We start from the raw sequence: 22,010 nt of genomic DNA, 5'->3' as shown, positions 1-22,010 counted from the left end.
CCCATAAGTCTTTAAGCAAAATTCATTCTTTATCAGTCTGCCCCAAAGCAGTTGTAGACTGTTCATTTAATCCAGCAGATCAGCAGTTAAACTTTTACTTGTGTTGGGCAAAAAAGGTAAGAAGGGTGGATTTGTTTGTAGATGACTCAGGTGAGATAAAGGACAGGTACCCAGCCGTTTCTCAAGTTCCTGGTACCCTTTACCGCAATTAGGAGTTCAGAGCCTGCAATGCAGGTAGTAATTTTCAATCACTCTTGCGTTGGTCACGAAGGCTGTGGCCTTCATATGGGGTGGCCAGAGGAGGAGACAGCTCAGCTGTGGTGGTCCATTCCAGTAAATGACATGCAGAAGGCAGAAGAATAATGGGGTGTTCCGGGACTTGTGCACCTTCTTCTGCTTCAGCTGCTCTGCTGTTAAATCCGTGATGAGGTCACCATACAAGAGACATGCTGCCTGCTTTCCTCCTCTCTTTCCTGAGGTGGCAGTGTGAAGTTGAGAGAGCTGGGTCTGGCCTCCACTCACCATTCTCCTGGCACCCATTTCTGCTGGGAGCAGTTGGCTCGCGGCAGCTGGCTCTGCATCTTGCCTCTGGGTCTTGCTGGAGCTGTGGGTCTTGGAGCCCAAGGACTGAAGTTTAATCTGTGTCTACTTTAAAATAGCTAAAATAGTTCAAGGTCTGATCTTCGCAAAGATTTAAAGATGGAACTATGCAGCCAGTTGTCTAATCTCTGACTGTAAGTGGTTGTAGGGTAAGCTGTATTCCACCTGGGAGCTGCAATTCCCAGTCATTACCCAGTGCAGCAGACCTGTCCTTCAGCACAATAGGATATACTCTTCCTGTATTTATTCCTCAGCTGAGCTTCTAGTTATCTCTTCCTGAATTCTTCAGCAATCTAAAAAATAAATTGCTAACTCTCAGGTAAGAAAATGTATGTGGAGTTCTTGGAATTTCCGGGACTCACCTGAATCACAGCAAAGACGAGAGGCATTAAGGCTCATTGCAGAGTCATATTTAGACTTTATCTCTACAAATAATGGGATATCTGTAGCGGGATAAGATTTACGAGCAGTTAGCTCATCTCTCATCCTTAATCTCGTAAAACCATCAACAAGGAACAAATTCCTCTTTTTGTAAGCCATCTCACTGGATATAAAACCTCTCCTGTTCCGGGTTGTGACTTTTGGTACCTCAGTGGTACCTGAAAGCTGAACAGCTCTTTCAGATTTTGAGCAGTGGTTGCCAGGATAGCTCTAACAGCTCCAAATATAACCTTTGTTATATTTTGTGCTGGCAAGCCTTTATTCGTTTTCCTTGTTCTCTGTCTTGTGCTGCTTTAATTTTCACTTTCTCTTTGGCTTATGTTTATCGCTCTGTTATTCTCCATGTGACCCTTGGGCTGTGGAACAAAATGCTTGCTGGTTATCTGGTATGCTGTTTTAGTACCGTGAAATGACACGTTCCTGTAATGCTAAATGCTCCATTGCTCCATTGCTTTTGCTGTGTTGCATAAACAACAACAACAAAAAAAAAAAGAGAGGGAAGGGATCCTAGATCCAAAACTACCTGAAATGCATTCCTAGTAGGCTTTTGATCATGTTATTCTAGGATAAAAGGTACCAGGTATAGTTTGATTTGCGAAGTGGAATAACCTTTCATGTACGACATTTGCTAACTATATGAAACCAATGATAATGCATAAATTAGCAGTGTACAAAGGATGAATGGTCTCAGCGTTTCACAGACTAACAAATACACAGTTGCTCAACAAATGTGTAATACACCTGTGCCGTGTCAAAAGCATAATGCTTTCACAGTCACAGGCGTGCTTGATAAGTTACAGAAATCTAGGGTTAAATGCAAACTTGGACAAATCTACATGAGCTATTTCATGTCTTGATGTTAATCTTTTGTTTGCCATGTCTTAATGTTAACCTCTTGTTTGTGATTAAGCAGCCTTTAAGACAGATCAAATTGCAGACAAGTGTTGGTTTAATCCTTCATTCATGTTATACTTCTTAAGGGTTTATGTGCCAGAAAAAGTCCTTTGCTAATCTCCCTTTAAAACTTCCCAGCACTGGTGTGTATAAATTTGTATCTTTGGACTTTTCATTAAAAAAGGAAAAAAAGAAAAGAAACACAACAGTCCATGATAGTATTTTTAACAGCTTCGATCGTCTGGATCTTTGGCTTTAGCCAGTGCTTAGCTTCCATTTGGGTCTAGTCAGACGTCTCAGACAAAGCCCCTGGTGTGGTCAGGTCTTTGTTATGTTGTGGTGGTTCTCATCAGCTTCAGTGGTAGTCTCTTTTGATGCTTTAGAGTATCATATTTCTTTGCTTTAGCAGACAGGTTTTAGAGGAAATGTCAATTTCCCTTTTCTGTATCTCCAGTTTAATCCTGTTGTCTCCATTTCTTAATGTGCTGAGAGGAAAGTAATAACTTTATAGAATTTCAGTTAGCTGAAAGTGGTCATTTTGTCTTTAGTTACTTGCACTTTCATTTATCATCTTCCATTAATACGGAATATTATTTTGCATAGGGTTTTTTTTACATTAAAAAAACCCACAACTGATCTAAATGCAATTTGGTAATTCTGTTGTCCTTGACCCTTTCTTTGGTTCAAGAACATAAGTTATGTATAAAGTGGAAGTGATGATAAAATTAATTTTTGGTTTGTGGACAAACAAGGAACAGCAGAAAGAGTTGTTAATTGAGAGGTGATGGCCTTCTCACTCAGGAACAGATGGTAAGTATTGCTAAATAGGTTATTAAGCATCAAAAATACAGATTTATTACCTATTTCTAGGATGATAGAAAGACACAAATACTACTAATAATCTGCAGAGATATATTTGGAAGACATTTATTCCTAGCTAATATTTAGAAATGGTTAAATTCTAGGAGCAGCTGCAGATATACCCTGTGCATTTAACTAAATTGACCTGGAATATGCAGCAGTAAGCCCGGATTATTGGGAGCAGTGAGCTTGTAACCAGTGTTTCAGAAATGCTTCTTGTATTTTTTGCTGCCTCAGTTTTTTAATTCCACTTCAGAAGCACCAGATTTTCTGAAAAAGTGAATTGCCTAGTCTTAAGAAAAAAAATAATCCAAATTTAAGGGATATATGAAAGAGGATGTGCTAAATCAGAGACTTTCTAAATTACTGATTACATTACAAAACACAGATTGTCAGTGTGAAATAACAATATGTGTTTCTTCTGACCTATATTGAATTAGTTTGGTTTTACATTTTTATGACAGTCAGAGTGACACCAGTTCAAAGAGGAGTTTTGAAATAACAGAGAATGCTTTAGGGACATTTTCTGTTTGGAAGAACATGATATCATACTGATTGTTAAACATGTAAACAGTTGAAAGAAAGTATGTACTAAATCACACTCCATTAGAACTCAGATAGTCTAATATAATTATTGTTCAGAAACCTCAGTGCCCCTGTGTCTTAATTTAAATATGCGCTTGCATTGGAAAATTTAAATTTGCAGTATTTTTATGCAAATTCTTAAGTCCTGCGAAATTTGTGGATGAAGAACAACATTGGCAGTGTACTTGTGTTAGGCTATATTTACTTTAATATGTTTTTGATTAGACATTTAATATAGCTTGATAGCTTGCAATTTTTCATTTAAATGCTGGACTCTTTAACCTTTTACGTAATTTCTGCTTTATCAGGATAGTCATAAGTCATCTTTTTTTATGAGTACATAATGTAATACTTCAATATTATTATACAGTTTTACCATGTAGTAGTATTATTATTATTAGACATGTTATTATTAAACCAGAAGCTGTATCTGTGTGACATTAAATCAGTCTTGGTCCATTGCACTGCAGAGTCCTGAATCTTCTGTTCCAATGAGAGAGGAGAAAGAGGGTATATTTTCAAGCTTAAAAGCCATTTGTTTGTACAAACACAGTGATGTCATTTACAAAGACTGTGTTTTGATTTATTTTTTTTTAATGTGTTTTTCTGTTAGTTAAAGGAGGGGCAAGTCAGGACCCTACCCAGTCCCGTGTGGATGTGTTTTGAATCAGTGAGTCCTCTGGGCCTTGACTGAAAGTCACTTTTCTAAGCTGACTAGAATACAGCTTTTTATTGTGACTAAAGGGAGCAAATGTCACAACCGCACCTGTATGTTAAGCATACTACAAATGCAATTAAAAATTGAGGCCATGAAAGAGAGTGTGGTCATGGCATGAATATCTACTTTGAAAAGAAACATGTTAGCATTGTGCCTGTAGGTAGTTGCCTGTCTATCAGCGGTACAGGGTATTCTGTACCAGCCTTCTAGTCCCTTAGTGTTATGGTATAACATTTTCTAAGCATCACTGTCAAATTTTACTCCAGTGCCCTGAGAGTGGTCAGCAATGAGCATCTGTAGTGTTGGAAATTCTTTGGAGGCTGATCCTGCTTCTTTGCTGTATTATTCATTCTAGGTCCTGTCAGTAAAATGTCATAGAATACTTCAGTGGAACTGGTCCCTGGGGATAGTCTCTGGGTTTCATTATTGCAATTCCTTTTCAAATAAACAAGGGAAAGTCAATGGTAACACCTGGTAATGCTTGGCAAGTCACCTGGTAGTTCTTTCTCAGCATGAGAAACTATGCACATCTACCTCTGTTGATATTTTTTTTTAATATTGGTAATAGAAATGAAGCTGAAACTTCAAAACATGGATATTTTTTTCAAACCAAGTATGTTGGTGATTAGACTTGCTTTCATTTTAATAGTTTACATTTCTACCTAGTTTTCATATGTAGTTAGATGCTTCTTGGCTGTTATATTCAGAGCTACACAGACATGCGTACAGAACAGGAGCGTGGGAGGAGGATAAAGCTCCATTTTTATAAACAGTAACTTTGTGGACAGTTTTCTAGATAGACTGGCTCTTATGATTTGTTTCAGCTTTATCTGCCAGAAGGTTTAAATCTGCTGCAGAGTTCCAGCCCCCAGTATGCAGCACCACTGCCCTGAGCAAGCTGTTATGCTTGTGTGATAGTAGTGAAGCAGCAGGTTATTTATAGCTGACAAATCAGTGAAAAAATCACATCAGCTGCTATCAAAACTCCACACACAAATAAAAATTTGACCCCTAACAAGCTGTCAGAGCAATCTCTGATCCTTCACTTTAATCTTCCCTTCTGTGGTCATTGGATACGTAATAAAAACATATGAAGTGCAAACCAAATCTAACTAAATCCCTGCTATTTGCTGCGCTGCTTGCTGCACTGCTTGCTTTTGGATTTGGAGTGTAGCTAATAGTTTCAAAGGTTGCTGCATATTTTTCTACTTTATCTTGCTCGAGTTACTAAATGAAACGGGAAGTTAAAATGCATGCGAGAATTTTCTATTGCTCATAAATGCTATGTCATCTCTGTGAAAGGCCATCAGCATTACAGCCCAACGCTGAAGCAGTGATGTTTATTTAAGAGGATTGGTGGCCAGAAATAAGCCACAGTGTCTAATCAGACACAGGCCCTGCCTGGGCACCCTGCCACAACGTTTATTGCGTGTGCATTTCTCATAAGCAAAATGGCTACGTACTGAGGAGGATGGACATGAAGTCTGGAAGAAATTACGGGGCAAACGGCAGTTCTTAACTTTCTGAGGAGGATTTAAGTGTATGTAAATATACTGGAATGAATGAGACTGTGCGACTGTGAGAAACGGAAAGTCAAATGGGGAATGTCTGTGGATGTGTGAGGGCTGCAAAGGAGGAACAGTATTTAGATCCTGCCAAAGCTCCCTTAAGTCCAGCTAAACATTCCCCTGGAAGAAAATATTTCAGAAGAAAAAGGAGGAAGAAATCAACCGACAAGGGACCAGAGTCAGTACAGGTTAAAGAAAATGAAGAAAAAAGCCGGTATGAAGTGGGGATTTCAGAAAACACCGAGAAATGTTCCAAGGATGAGGGATTGGCTGATTCCTTCCCCTGGAGAGTGACAGTGGCTGGTAATGCTCTGCCCGTGAGTACAGACCCTTTGTCTCATCTTGTTAAAGCAAAAGTTTTACCGGGTGAAACAAAGAGTGATTCTCTTTGTGGGGACAGTTTTCATGGTGATAATCAGAGGCTCACCAAGTCTGATGAAACCGGGACGTGGTTAAAGGAACAAGACAAGAGGAGTTCAGAGAGGCGCTGTACATGGAAGAGGAAATACTCGGAGGATAGCAACGGGAGAGAATTAGCATTCTTGAAGAAATCTAGTGCTCTTTGTTATGGAAAAGCAGCCAGCTTGGACTCTGCTATCCACATTTTAGGCAGACAACCTGAAGAAACTGGTTTAAACATAACTTCTTGCAGAATCATTGAAGATGTCCCAGAAAGCAATAAATCTGAAAAGTTGCATCACTTTCTTTCTGAAAGCAAAAGTGATCTGCTGCTTGAACAAAAGAAGTTTCATTCTTCTGATGCTGTGCTTTCCCAATTGCCAAAAGAAAAGGCATCATTTAGCATTCCACCAAACCGAAGCAAGGTAAATATTTTGGCACGGTGCGTTATCTTTGTAAGTTAGCTCAGAATAAATATTGGAACAGTATTTTTACTGTTACAAAAATACGTTCACTTTGCTGTGTATAAGCCTTTTACACATGCTATGATACTATAGGTAGTCGTAAGACAGAACATATTAATTCATCTTTTTCACAGGCTAAGTAATACCTCTATACTTCAGGGGTGTTGATGTATCCTTGTGCTGTTTTGCTGTCTGTAGTTTGATTTGTTTCCTAATTTAGGAAAAGGATTTTCATGATAAAATGGTTCTAGCAGGTGGAGTGTTTTACAGAGTTGTTTAAGTTCACATTCAATATCTGCAGTAAATTTTCTTATCAACTCTTGACGGTCTTGTAATTCCTTTGGGTCTTGTATCAAGGAAAGGAATATTTGTAATTCTTTTCAGTTATGGCCAATAGGAACTGAAGAAAAAGAGAAATATGTAGGCAGCTTGAAATAGAGAAAGTGAACATAAATCATGTTAATAATGCTCTGCACTTTTTTTAAAAGGTCTTTCCTCCCAAGCTATCTATATGACCCTATTAATATTAATTATTGAAATTCCATCTTTCTCTGAGGGTAGGATTATTTTCCTTTTACAGTAAAAGCAACCAAAATACGAGCTTAGTTGCAGAGTATCTGAAGGAAAGCAAGTCTGTTGATGTTCATGCTTACCAATTCAATCCATATTACCAGTTCTGCCCCATTTATCTTCAGTACAACTCAAATCTGTAGGTGTGGGTCAAACACTGATACTACACTGTGGTCCACAACTGCTTTCCCTTGCTCAACAGGAACATCTGAGCTTTGAGTTGAGTGAACAGAGGGAGTGGACATTTGCAAAAGGTACTCTTTCCAGCAACGAGTAACTACACTTCTGTTGTTTATATAATTTAATTTCGTAAGAGGAATCAAATTATACTTTTTCCAAGCTTAGTTTTTAAGTACAGATAACACGCCCGACATACAACACACAGTATGCAGTAATACAAATAGCCTCCTAATACAGACGGAGATCTTTGCCCTCTTAATCTTAGCTGGAATTCAGAAACAGCTTAGGGATGTTCTTTGATTTGAATAAAACGTCATTACTGAGCAAAAGAGTATGAGGCCTTGTCCGTTCAGCCAAGCGTGGCTGCTTTTTTCCTGTATAAGCAGGGTAATACAGCTTCTGACATTGCTGCAGTTATCTTTCCAAGCAGGCATATACCCCTTGTTACCAGAGGGGGAAGGGGGGAAAAAATGAGGCTTTTGCTGAACGCCTACATCAATACTGAGACTTGTGCTGGTCATATTGATAAAACACTGCATAATTATATGGATATGAAATCTATTGACAGATCAGGCTAAATGCCTGAGCTGCTGAAATGTCTGGTTTTCAGTTCTGTTCTGTTTCTTCACCCAAAATTCTGAGTATAAGTAATTTTAAGAGCACCTAGCTTTGACCTAAAAACAAATCCAGGAGGAAGACTAGATTTCAGACTTTAGCTTATTTTACAAAGTCATGAAAACTTTCCTTTTGATTGCATTTGAGAACTAAGCAAGTATTTGAATGTTTTGTATTTTAGTATAAAACAGTAAAGCTGTTATTTATACAAATCCACAATGTTCCTGTTGTCAGCCTGAGCTAATACACAAGGTTTGCAGTTACCCATCTCAGGTTTTACCATATTCTTTGCTGTAATTACAGAGATCAGTAGCCTCCACTCACCTTGTCAGCTTACCCACGCTGTAACGTACTCACCTTACATAGTGCCTCAGATGTGGCTGATACTTGAAAGTGTGTTGGCTTTTCAAACTGAGACAGACACCAGAGGAAACTCATTGGTACAGCTGGCTAATCTGTGCTGTCCCAGAGATATGACGTTTTACCCTCTGAAACAGCATAGTCCCCACTACTGGAATATATCCTTTGAGTTTATTTCTCTGGCACGTCTTCCTATGCATGCAAAACAATTATGATTTTGTGTTCAAATATGTGCTACCTCATTTCCTCTGTTTTCCTATTTGCAAAATTCAGGTAAGCAGGGTGTTCTGAAGCTAATAGCTTTGAGATAAAAGTTTTTTTACTGTCTGCTGGAGCCTAATTTGTTCAGCCTTTGTTCCTATTACAGGAAGATTATTTCCTCAAGCAAGATATGCTCTGATGCTGTTCTAACTCAGGGCTGTCCTAGAGCAGATGGCAGTTTGCATTAAGGTCAAGAAGTTGTGAGCAGCAGACCCCTTCTCAGTGATGTTTTAGCACAATGGAGGTAGAGTAGAAAATTAAGGCTGTAGTTTTGGTTCGCTACAAGGGGATATTGCCACTGTGATATTTGGTGTCTCCTGTGCAGAAACAAGCCATGGTTTTCATTCAGTATCAGCAAAACACCAGCTGGTGTTGCCACAAGTTTTTGGTGATTGTGAGCCTGTGTTGAAACCAATGACATAGGTGTATCACGTTATCAATCATCATTATTCTTCTAGTCTGTTATGTGGTATTTTCTGTTCTGGTTTATGGATGTAAAAGTTTTCTAGAAAAAAATGTCTAATATGTAAACAGAATCATTCATCTACGTCCAGTACTCAGCTGCTGACTTGGCTGCAAGTTCCTCAGCTGTTGTCTTGCCATGCATCTACATAGGGTCTGATACGGTGGATTTCTTATCTCATCTACAATACTACTAATAATCTACAAGAAAAAAACCCACATGTATTTGAGTCAGGCTGAAGGCAATATACTTGCTTTTAAATAAAAAAATGTAGGTTATTTGTAATCAGCATGTTCAGTGGAATACTTCTGGCTAAGTAGTCATCTGTTTATTTTTTCAGTTATTATTACAAATAGAAGATAACAGGACGCCTCCCAACTATGTCCACCATCATATAATCTTGTATTATCTATTCAAGTACTAAAGTTAAGAGAGGGAGAGATGCCTCTTCATCTTCTGGAATGTGATCAACAGGGCAAAGGTGCAGAAGTCAGGAGTTTTGCTTTATTGGTGTAGTATTATTTGCTTCCTTGTAATACTCAAAAGAAGCAGGCGCAATCCACCTTAAATGCTGGTGAATGAAGATCTATAATCATTGATGGAACTACAAAACTAGGGCTGGAAAGGTTCTGGACAGGTCATCTAGGTCATCTCCGTACCTGGAGGCAAGATAACTTAATGAAAACCATTCTTGACTGATACTTGTTCTTCTGTGTCTGCCTTATTGGTGGTTTCACATGCTTCCTGAGTAATTACTGTAGTGCTTATCTGTCTTCTGTATAAAAAAGTGGTTTTAACTGAAAACACGTATGCTCATTTTAAACTCATTAGTTCTTTTCCCATTCCCAGAAGAGTTGATTTATTACCTTTTTTTGCAGCAGCATTCTACATATTTGGAGACTGTTGTCAGATCTCCCCTCAGTTTTCCCTACCTTAGAATAAATAAACCAAATTTTTCAATCCTAACAAGTCATGTATTTTTAGATCTTTGTCATTCTTGTTTTTCTCTTTCGATCTGCTTCAACTGATCCAATATTTTTTGAAGGGTGTTGACCAAAGCTGGACTCGCAGCTCCATAAAGCCTTGCAAGAGCTGAATAGGAGCACTTGAATTTATGGCCACATGGAAAGTCACAAAGTCCAACTGTAACGTCAGGGGAGATGACTTCTTGTGATCACATGCAAGTTCAAATTCCATTTGTATAACTATACTTCCTTCAACATGCTGTTAGCAATCCTTTTCAAACACAACACGTAACTACTTAGCTTAGGTGGAAAATAGCATTTCAAAGTCTCTCCATATTCATGTATTCTTTTTTTCTCTTATTTCTTTGTGTTCTTCAGACTTTTCTAGCTGCCATCAGAATACATTTCATTATACATCGTACATCTCTAGCCTATTATATATTTTTGTGCTGTTAAGTACATTGCGTCAAGTTTAGACTTGCTTCAAAACATTTGGGATAAAATGGAATCAGAGGGAAGACTCATTACTATCTATACCAGTCTTGCTCTTCTTTTTGCACTGTAAAAAACAAGCCACAGAAATCCAGCACCACCACTGATATCTTGGAAGGTGTTCTCTGATCTGCTCTGGACTCAAAACTGCATCACTGAAATCAATGCGAGCAAAGAGCTCGAGACTTTCTTGTGTATGAATTTTGTGTACTCTTTGCAGAGGAAACTTAGAGGTGGAGAACAAACACTTGCAGTAGCAGAGGTGAACTGGTTCTCCCAGTTACAAACAAGAAATAGTGTATTTGGTGCCAATTAAGGCTGATTCTGAGATACTTGGGCTGTGCAGAGAATTACTTCTGTCTCCTTTTTCTTGCATAACTTGTAATTCACAGGCTTTGAGATAATTTGGAGGACTGGATCTCTAGCAAACAACTGGAGGCTGGATTGATGGGCTGAGGCCGATAGTATGAGCTTCAGCAAGGCCAAGTGCCAGGTCTTGCACTTGGGTTACAACAACGCCATGCAGCGCTACAGGCTTGGGGAGGAGTGGCTGGAAAGCTGCCTGGCAGAAAAGGACCTGGGGATGTTGGTGGACAGGGCCAAGAAAGCCAACAGCATCCTGGCCTGCATCAGGAATAGTGTGGTGAGCAGGACTAGGGCAGTGATTTGTCCCCCTGTACTCGGCACTGGTGAGGCCTTACCTCGAGTACTGTGTTCAGTTTTGGGCCCCTCACTACAAGAAAGACATTGAGGTGTTGGAGTGTGTCCAGAGAAGGGCAACAAAACTGGTGAGGGGTCTGGAGCACAAGTCTTATGAGGAGCAGCTGAGGGACTTGGGACTTGAAGAAAAGGAGGCTGAGGGAAGACCTTATTGCTCTTTACAACTACCTGAAAGGAGGTTGTAGAGAGGTGGGGGTCGGTCTCTCCTCACAAGTTAACACCGATAGGACAAGAGGAAATGGCATCAAGTTGCGCCAGGGGAGGTTTAGGTTAGACATTAGGAAAAACTTCTGCACTGAAAGGGTTATCAAAGACTGGAACAGGCTGCCCAGGGAAGTGATGAATCGCCATCCTTGGATGTGTTTAAAAGCCGTCTAGATGTGGTGGCTCAGAGACATGGTTTAGAAGTGGGCCTGGTAGAGTTAGGTAATGGTTGGACTTGGTGATCTTAAAGGTCTTTTCCAGCCATAATGATTCTATGATTCTCTGAACTGTTCAAACTCATGCAAACTCAATAATGTCTTCCATGCTCAAGGAACAAACGTCTTCTAGTAACAGATGATAGCAGGTAAATGATAGGTTTGTGGGATATAAGAATGAAAGCTTCACACAGACTGTTTGCTTTGAAGGACAAAATTTGAACAATAAAAGATTTGATTGCCTCTTAACTTGTTTTCTGTTCTAGAATTCCTAATTTAGTATTCCTTCTTTTTCTTTTCTGTGGCAAATGATGTTATAAATATTGATGATAAAGCATAGTTGGTAGACGAGTATCTATACTGTCCTTACTGCATTATCAAAGGAAAGATGTGCTCTCTGTCTCTCTGACACTTTATTTTGTGGGGGTAGTATTTTACTTGTTGAGTAGTTCCAAGTTAATAGGGCATCTTGCAAAATAGAGCTCATATTTGTAAGCATAATAAAATATAGTGCTTTGACTCACCATTTCCATCAGTGTATTTTTATACTTTTTAAATATGAATTTGGTGTTTATGCAAAAGTCTGAAATCTTGGCTTTGGAATCTGAAATACTTTATTTAGAGAACAGAAGTACTCAGGGTGTTTCTGGTCTCAGGCTAATGTTAGTGTTCTTTACCCTGTACTGAAACGCAGGCTACCTCCATGAGTGAAAAGCAATTTCAGTTTTGAAAGCCAGTCTAGTCTATTTCTATTTCTTCAGATGGCCAACTAGGGTGCTTGGTGCTAAATGGTGCTTGGAAGATTTTGGATTGAAATGCTGTTGATCTTAGGGTAATGAGCGAAATCCATGTTTTAGCCCTCCAAAATTTGGATTGCAAGCTTGCCTGGTGGTCACTTTCAGAATAAGAAACATTCTCCTTGTGTTTGTGTCCATAGCTACAAATGTTGTTTGTATGTCTGAAATCACTTGTTGCCAGAAGAATCTAATGTGCACTCAAATATGCTGTGTTTGCACTCTCTGCTGTCTGAAATGTACATAGCCATCGCTAGTCAATTAACCGTGAAGGGGGAGAAAGGTTTGAACTTAGCAGTAAGGAATGGCCATTAGCAAATTACATTTTTAGCTTGCTTAGTTAGAATATATTAAAAAATGTGATACTTAAGGATTACACATAAAAGACTTTCTGAAAACAACGGGGAAAAAAATTATAGGTTTTTTTTTTTTTTGGCTAGACATCTGGCACTTCCAGATGACATCATCTCTTTCAGAAGCGATGTCCGGATAAGTAGTAAATGGTTGACTTCATTTATATTGTGATCTGGTTGTTCTGTGATGAATAGAAACTAAAGCTACTGAAAAAATATTTAGTTTGCTTTCTTGCTTTGAAATACCAAAGAGTAAAGGTAACCCACAGAAAGGAAATCTTAAACTACAGATGAGTTCCCTAGATTTTTACAAGAAAATTTTCAGAGTGATTTTAAGTTGGTGTTTTGCCACATTGGATTCCCTGTTGTCTTCACATACAGGACTCATACAATCTGTATTTTGTGTGATTTCATGTAGTAAATACTCCGTGCAGGATTTTGATACCTAGAAATTTATAAACAGCCACAGCTGCATGTGTTTCTCTTCAGTGTTTTAAACAGAAAAGGTTGGGTTTTTTCTCTTTGATTTTTCTTAAAAATGTGCAGTGTTGAAGCTGGAGACAATAGGATGCAAAAAACACTGTCAGATATCTGGAGGTTTTTATGGACTAGTTGAACAGTTAAAGCTACTTTGCTTCCTAGCGTCAGTGCCTGTACCTTTCCCTTACCTGGAGCTAGCAGATATGATGGCCTGTGATAAGTATCTGAAGAACTGCTTTCACAACTTGGTGTTTTGTGGATACTTGGATAGAAAATAATGTAAATTAATTTGTTCCCTGCATTAAATTTGCTTACCATTTACTGTATGGCTGTAAATGCTCATCATCCCCTGGAAGAGTGAAAGGTGGTTAAACAGAAATTGCAGTGAGTGCTGCGGCAGCTACATTGCCCTGACATCTCCAAGGCTCTTCCTTTAGTCCCCTGCTTCCTAGTGCTTCCCACCACCTCCTGTTAGGCATTGACGTAGCGGTGTCAGTAGGAAAGCTACATCTCTTTGTTCCTAGTACTGTGTTTTGTGTGGGTCTAATGTGAGAAAAACACATAATTACCAGCCTAGCCTGTCTGAATTCCCCCAGGAAGAGTCCAGGCAGAAAACACCTTTGCGTGCAGAGATTTCAAGGCCAGGAGGCATCTTTATGACTGTCGCATCTGACCTCATGAACGTAGTGCTCTGGTTTATACTAGAACAGGATTGCTGGAATTGACACAGCTCAAGTTAAGCCTCTTCTGCAGCTGGCTTGAGCACCTACCTCGTCCCCGAGGTTGTCTGTGGGCAAACCTCCCCCGAGCCCTGACCTCAGGCTGGCTCCAGAGCCACAGGAGACCTGGCTGTCCTGGCAGTGCTGGGTGTAGGCTTGCGCGGTACGGCCTCTTCCAGGTGGGCTCATGGGGGTGCTTAGTGTCCACCTACAAATCTTGATATGGTCTCAAACCCTCTTGCCTCTGCCTGAGTCCCTCAGCCTGCTTTTTGTAATGTCTGAGCTACGGTACTTGGGTCCTTACACAGTGCCTCATGGTACTTGGGTTCTTAGTGTTCTTCAGAATAACATAGTATATTATCTACTGTTGTTGGAATAAGTGGTAAAAGGTGGCCACTCGGAAGAAATTTAACCTGTGATATCACCTTATTTATCAAGGCATGTTGTCTTTTTGTTGTATCTTGCGCTTCAGATATCCATTGAATACCATTTCTATCACATAAGGTGCAAGCAATACACAAGCAAATTAGAGAAATGTCTGCTTTGTATTTATACAGTAATAGTTTTCTAAGCAAACTGAATGATTTCATTATTGGAAAATGTAAAGTAGTATTTGTATGTAAACTTCCCAATACTTCTTTCCTACTTTGTCTGACATGAAGTTGACAATGCTTAGATAATACAAAACCAAACCTTCTGTATCAGGGAAAATTTTCATGTATAAGCCTTTAACCTTTCAGTCGTTCCTAAAATGCTTCTCAGAAAATTTTGCTCTAAAACCATTATTGTCAGTTTTCACTGTAAATGACTGTTTTGTTACTGAATTCTGGAACAGCATATATTGTAATTTAACCTGTTTTAAGAGAGGAACATTGTAGCTAAATAAAGTATGTGTAATATAAATATATGTATTACATAGATGTGAATGTATATGTATGAAATATGTTGTATTTTATATGTAATTATGTAACATTTATGTATAATAGATATAATACTAAATAGATTATTATTCACATTAACAACATAAAATAGACATATTTAAGTATTTTTCATTATGCAATAGTATTATATTGTCCTCAGAAATTAAGAAGCTGAGAACTAGCTAACCGAAGAAAATTGAGAAGCTATGGATCTTGTATTTCATATTGAAGATGCTAAGAGTGCGTAAGGTTATACTAATGTGAAAGAATATTAATACAGTACATGAGTAAGCAACATATTTGTGTATGCAGTTATCAGACAGAAAATTCTTCGGTAATGCAGAGTAGGTTTCTGCAATATCTTAAACTATTATGCGTTAGATGTAATTTTAATATTTATTTAACTATATTTTAGATATCTGATATCCATGTTACTGGAGAGTCAGAGGACATGTCTGCTAAAGAGAGACTGCTTCTGTGGTCGCAGCAGACAACCGAGGGTTATGCTGGAATCCGTTGTGAAAATTTCACTACCTGCTGGCGCGATGGAAGATTATTTAATGCCATCATTCATAAATACAGGTAAGTACTCTGTTCTGTTGAAAAATATTAATTGCAGCATTTTAATGTACATAGAGAGAGGGCTCTGTGATTTGTGCCTGTAATAGCACTGCAGCTGTGGAGATGATACTGGCTCTCCCTGGGCAATTTCCTGCTGTTTGCAGCCAAAGGATGCTTCATTAGCCCTTGCGTGTCCCTCCTTCCTCAGAGGAGCATCTCCACAGATCCTGGGCATCTCTCATGGGGCACCTCCAAGCTGCTGAGAAGAATGTCTCCAGGGTTCAATCTTTTTCACAGTTCCTTTTTGTCATTCTGACATTTAAGTATAGGCAGGGTAGAATCAGAACTGATCCCTGAAGTCCAAAACTGCACTGCTGGTGAAATCCATCAACTACTGCAAGACCTGAGATATGCCCAAGATCCCCTTACTGTTTCCTGTATGAATTTACCATGCCCCTGGAGCTTCTTCAGTGGTTCTGCTTGGAGCCCAGATCTATTCTGTGTCCCCTGTGAAATGGCAGGGTATTCTCATTGAAAAACAGGACCAGTTGGCTTGAACATTCTCAGTCTGAGAAGGGAATTGTGCTACTTTCTCCCCCTTTCTATGCTTCTATGACCACAATCTTATAAACAGGCATTTGTAGAACCGCTGGTGGCTGTGGCTAGAAGCTTGAGGATGCACTACATTAACTTACTTAAAGTACAGTTGAAGAAGTCTACTGACGAGAGGATTTCTAATTCTGGATTCTAAGTAAAAACAGGTCTCTCTTGACAAAACCAACTTTGGCATCAAAACTCAGCAGAAGAATGAGATTTAAGATCATTGCTGTGCTCAGGCATTCCCTCTTGGTTGGCGGCATCTCTCTGGTTTTGTACATTTTTTGGTTCTTAACTTGAATAAGAAGGTTTCTGTCTTAGAGGACCTCATGGGAGAGTGTTCTGGCCACTGGGCTAATTAGCGTGTACTGACTTGTCCCTCGCTGTGCAAGGCTTGCAACTTCTGGCTTTTATTATAGCGTGTCTAAAGAGTTTGTGCTCTATTCCCTGGGGTATATCATGAGGAAGTTTGAGAGTACATAATTTCCTTGGTATAATACCAAAGGAGTGTCCCAAGTAGAAAGTGCCAAATTTGGTATGTTTTAATGCAGCTCCAGGGAACAGGCGCTGGAGCAGATTATTCTGTTCTTGGATTTCCTCTTGTGAGACTGTTTGGCTCACCACAGAAAGAAGCCTACAGAGAGCCAACGTGCATGTGGTATGGGGACCAGGACACTGAAGTAAAATGGGAGACAAGTCAAGCAGATGCAGCCTTTTCCTCACACTCTGTGTAGAGGCTGTAAGGACAACATACAGTGCTCAGAGTCCTAGAGAAGTTAGCCATGGCAGTGCATAGCTGCATGGTAAAATGAAGCTGCCTCTGAATCAATGAGGTCTTTTTCTGACTAACGCTTCTGTTCTGGGTAGCCGGTCAGGGAGGAGGTGCATGCCAGCAAGCAAGTCTTCTTTTAGCAACATTGGCAAGACAAAGGGAAATAGCTGGCAAAAGACTAGGCTGTTTTACTTCAGGACAGAGTGGCTAAAAGAATGAGCATAGCACAGACAAGTATTTGAAAAAATAAACAGTTTGAAAGATATAGAGAGAGGGCAGGGAAAAAAGGAAGTAGCTTAATGAGATGGAATAATGGAAAATATTTCCCAGAGCTTCTTCAGAGCCTTGTACCACTTATATAGAGCAGTGTAGTCTTTACAGCTCAGCAACTAGTAGTTGTGGTACAGATCAGTTAATTAATAATGAAAAACTTGAATTCTGTCCTCCAGCTGTGCAAATGTTAATACCTTGAGACACGTCTGAGTACCTGCAGTCGCTTTGCTGGAGCAGTGTTTCTGGCAGCGCTCCGTGAGTTTCATTCACAGCGTTTCAGCGGGGAAGCACAGGCACCTTTGAGAGGAGTGTGTTGCACAAAGCAGATGATTCAGTGGCTGAGGAGCCAAGTCCCCATTTTGTGTGCTTCTGTACCAGTTTCCATTTAGCTTATCCTCTTCCTGTAAACATATCTTCTCCACCTAAGGATCCTGTGTCCTTCCCAGGAATGTTTACCGTCCTTATCTGATGTCTTTTTGCTGTGAGAGGTTACAGATTCTTGGACTCTGTCTTGCTGATGAAATCCATGAGATTCTTCCACTGATTTCAGTGAGCTTCTATGTTTCATTCCTTTACCGTTTTGTACCATTAAAACAGAGATAATAATTTCCAGCTATTGCTCACAGGATAGGAATGGTCTTTCCAAACAGTCATCTGATATTTTTAACTACAGTGTTTTACTCCAGAGAGCTCTTTCAAAGCTTGGGTTGTGTTCTGAGCAGCAAGTAGGTTAAACACTAACAAATTGTGCACATTTCTGGCAGTGGTTGCCCATATGCTCTGTTGGTCTGTTTTAGTAGCTCCCAATTTGTGGATCACAAGTGGTCTCAGGAGCAAGGCTGAGCATCCTGCGATGCTGCCAGCTGGCGTGCTCCACCAGGACGGATGACCAGGGGTGCCTGCTCGGGTGGTGTGGTGGGACTGTGGTGCTGCCACCACGGAGAACCCCCGTGGGTGTACATCTGTCCATTGTGGTGCAGTGTGGCAGCCCCTCCTGAGCCAGGTATGCTGTGCTCGCTGGAGATAGCTCTCCTTAGAGAAGCACCATGTGCCCTGGGCCAGGAGCAGTATCTGGTCTCTGTAAGTGGGGACAGGGCTCCTCAGCAGGATCGCCACTGCCAGCCCTGGAAGGGATTTAAATCGACCCAGACCTAATTTTAAGCAGATGACATTAAGTGCTATGACAGTAATAACCAGAAGACTCAGAAATACCCAGGTGTGTTACTTTTATCTAGAATGGCAGTTGTACTGAGCAACAGTAAGCTGTCAGGGCACAGCAGCAGAGGGTCCCCATGGAGGGTCTGCCAGGGTAGGGCCTGGCAGCCAGGGACCGTCCCACCGCCCCAGCCATGAGCAGGGTGGGCGGGGGCACTGGGGCAGCCCCGGGGGTCCTCCTGGGGACGGGGACAGGCTGAGGCTGGGCCGGGATGTGGGCCTGCAGGTGGGCTGCAGAGCTGCAGGGGCCATAGCTCAGCCAGGGGCCAGAGGTGGGAGCACCAGCAGCTCCTGGAGGACAGGAGCCATGCTGTCTCTGAGCTGAACCTGAGTGCAGACAGGCAAACCTCCATGCTCACAGCCTTGACACCATGGCTGAGAGGCCTTTTCTGGGTGTGTGGTCGAGAACACAAACCGTATGGGTCCAGCATGATCCCTACAGTTGGTCATCTGTGAGACAGGGAGATGTCACTGTTCGGTTCTAGGTGACAGGACTGGAGTGGCAGGTTATAATTACCTCCTTTCCAGGCATACGAGATTTTTTTAAATCACAAGTACACACCAGCTTCAAGACTTCAGGAAATTGCTGAAGCTGTGGAGGGCTGGGCAAGGAGCTGGGCTGTGAATCAGTCACCAGATGGCAGGGAGCCTCTCCGCTCGGCAGGGCCGACAGCCTGCCTGCTCTTCACAGCAGGTGAGGATTGTTTCATTTGGGCTGCATGTAGTGGTCTCCATTTTTTTTTTTCCCCCGTCCCGGCAGAGGATCCCAGCACCTTTTTTTTTTTTTTGGTGCAAGCCACCTGAGATTTATGATGCAGAACTGCAGGAATAGTGCATGGATTTGCCATGGCTCCCTGCTCCACCCAAGGTGCGTGGGAGAAGTAGGATAAGGCCGACATTTCCCTGGCATGACTAACTGTAGTATCCGCTGCAGCATCTTGTTGGAGATCAGCAGGCTGGTGTGTGGTGGCTGGGTGAGCCCAGTTCCTCCCCATCTCCCTGCCCTGCATGCACCCGCAGCCATGCTGGCAGCGTTCCGCTTCCAGCACCGAGCCTGAGGACATGGGCAGTAGGCAGGCGCCGGATCTCACACACTTAAGTCAATCACCTGCTCTCCTGAGCAAATGCAGGATATTTGGTTTTGTTCCTCTCAAGCAACAAGGATAAGGTTGTCAGAGCTTTTTGTAAGGGCCTTAAGTCACTTTCCCTCTTACCTCTGTTAAGAGTATGAGTGAGTTTCCAGTGATTTTTGCAGTGTTCTTTAAATCAAAGGAAAGTAGTTTCATGAATGACCAAAATGAGAGGAAAAAATTATTCTATTTAAGGTACTTGGCTCCATATACAACTTGATTTTTCCCCCCAGATTTAGGAAAATGTAATTTGTTTCCATGTGAGAAGGTTGCTTATGTTTTCAGCAGGTTCCAGTGGTTTGTGTGTATGGGGTAAGATTGAAGATTACTCAGCTGAACTTCTGAAGAGTATATAAAGCATCCATTTTAAAACATCCTGTACGCGGTTAAATCCCTGGGAAATGAACGGGGCTCCACACCAGCCTCAAGAACTGCCTCAGGGGGCTCCATTGCAGGCCATGGATTTTACTTTTCATTTTCTCATTCTGTGTGAATATTTGTTATTTCATAGCAAGACCAAATAAAATTACAAAATTAAAAACTCAGTTTTAATACTGAACATTACCAGGTTTGTTAATTGTACAATTTTATTTAAATATATAATCTTTCAGACTCTCTTTTGAACCTCCACACCTTTCTCTGGATGGGTGATAAGGTCCATTAGTGAAAGCTACAAATATGCCCCAGAGATTCGAGAATATTCTGTATGTCTCATCTCTTATGTAATTGGCCTTTTATAGCTTAATTTCTCATTGACGACGTGTTATTTGCTTCAGTGTGTTGTGTTGGAAGAAATCTGACTTCAGGCACTTTAAAAAGTACGTGATGTTTCTTTCATACCATCATATCATATGTAGCAAAAACCTGTAAGTCAGACTTCAAAGTTGGAGGCTGACTTTAATCAGCGTGTAATGCCCAGATTTTCCTGGAGATACTGTTGTCTACACACTGGGGTCTTCATCTTGCAGCTCTATAATGTATTTGTAGTTACTAGACTGTGTTTTAGGTAAATGCTCTTGATGTGTGTTTTCATTTTCATATGTACATGCCTCTTGCCTAGGAACAAGAAATATTCATTTTTTAGAACTGTATCCTGTTGGTAAAATACATAGAAACAGTTGGTGTCTATAGAGAATGAAGGCTATTCTTCTTTCATTAGGAGTTGCATGCCAGATTGGAGCTAGTAATCTAAATTAGAGATCTACATTACACTTTGCAGATACATTTGTTTTAAAGCAAAGCAAATTCAAATAAAAAGTTACACTGAAGTAACAAACTGCTTTTTTTTTTTTACCTCAGGCTGCCCTGAGGTACGGCCTTTGGTACATAAGGACTGCAAGCTATTTCAGTTAAAAAGTTTCTGAAAATGGAATTTAGGAAATAGGAAAAATAATAGCTGTAAGATTTACAATTAAATGGCACCTATAGAACTTCGATAAGGACAGTGGCTACTGATACTCAGAAAGCAGACGTGGTAACAGACCAGCTCATCTTACTTTCTAAAGAAAAAAATGAAGTATGGGGGGTAGGAGGAGACGACTAACATCAGACATGCATGCTTTTTGTAAAAATGTGTGCACTCCTTTCTACATTTTATTTTTGTATTCTTACAATCTTTATAATAAAGAGGTAATTTTGCTTTTAACACTTACAAAAGGAATTCCAGAAAGAGCAGTATGTTCTTGTGTAACTAGATAATAGCATTTAATGAGTAGCCCCAGTGGTGCCTGTATGGTGAAAAATAGCGTCTGTTCAGGAAGAACTGCAAGCTCAGTTCCCAGATAAAGCCATATTTTTTTAAGTTCTAGTCTCAGGTGGTAAGTCTGTTCTCATAAATGAAGCAGGCCCAGCCCCTGCTGTCTGGGTAAACAGTACAGCAGGGCTTGTGTCTGCATGGCTGATGTCTCCCCTCCGTCCCCCAGACAGGCTGTAGCCTCTTGAGAGCAGTCCTGGGTCAGTGCTGTCCCTTGAACTGGGCCCAGGTATTGCCTGGGAGGTTGTGAATCACAATGGCCATGGTCATGCTGTGGGAAGAACTAGCAATTTAAGAGTCATGGGCCCTTGATCTGGGCCTCTGTACACTTTCAGCATAGACATGTCCAATTATGCCTGGACTTTTAGGTGAATTGCAGCAACCATACCAAATGGAAAGACACTGGTTAGGAAAAAAAGTGGATAAACTGTGTTTGGGTCAGGCAGCAGTCTGACAAGCAAGCAGGAGTGTAGTATACACATGAAAGGTTCGAAACAAGGAAACAAGCGAGGTTATTTCATGTAACGCTATACCAAGGTTTGCTGAGACCTTGCATGCAGACAGTTGTCTACAAATTTTGGCACCACCTAAGAAGAATGATAAGTATTAGAAGTGCTGCAGAGAGGGAAACTAGTGATAGAGTTCAAAGGGGTGCATTTTGAGCACAAGTTAGAAGGAAAATGTTTTTGTTAATGAAAAGTGAGGATGTGATCCAAAGGGGCCTCTGACACTGGTAAACTTTGTGCAAGACCTTAATGATGCCTATACTTTTAAGTTGTGTAGAGTTTAGAGAGGGAGCAAGGAGAAAATGGCTATTATCCTCAAACGAGAGAGAGGAACAGAGGCTGACAGTGAATGCAGCACAGAA

At 40.6% G+C, this 22,010-nt stretch overlaps 1 protein-coding gene across 1 annotated transcript in view; it reads left to right on the top strand.

Moving 5' to 3' along the window:
- The window catches only part of DST (dystonin), a 310,119-nt gene that overhangs the window by 127,199 nt on the left and 160,910 nt on the right, over window positions 1–22,010 (top strand). Inside the window, exon 9 of the mRNA XM_009879834.1 lies at window positions 15,257–15,423. Within this exon, the coding sequence (XP_009878136.1) occupies window positions 15,257–15,423 (167 nt within the window). The remainder of the gene's footprint in view (window positions 1–15,256; window positions 15,424–22,010) is intronic.

This window comes from Charadrius vociferus, unplaced genomic scaffold (genome assembly GCF_000708025.1).
Source record: "Charadrius vociferus isolate BGI_N301 unplaced genomic scaffold, ASM70802v2 scaffold342, whole genome shotgun sequence".
NCBI classification, from domain to species: Eukaryota; Metazoa; Chordata; class Aves; order Charadriiformes; family Charadriidae; genus Charadrius; species Charadrius vociferus.
This window is presented reverse-complemented; position numbering and strand designations above follow the sequence as displayed.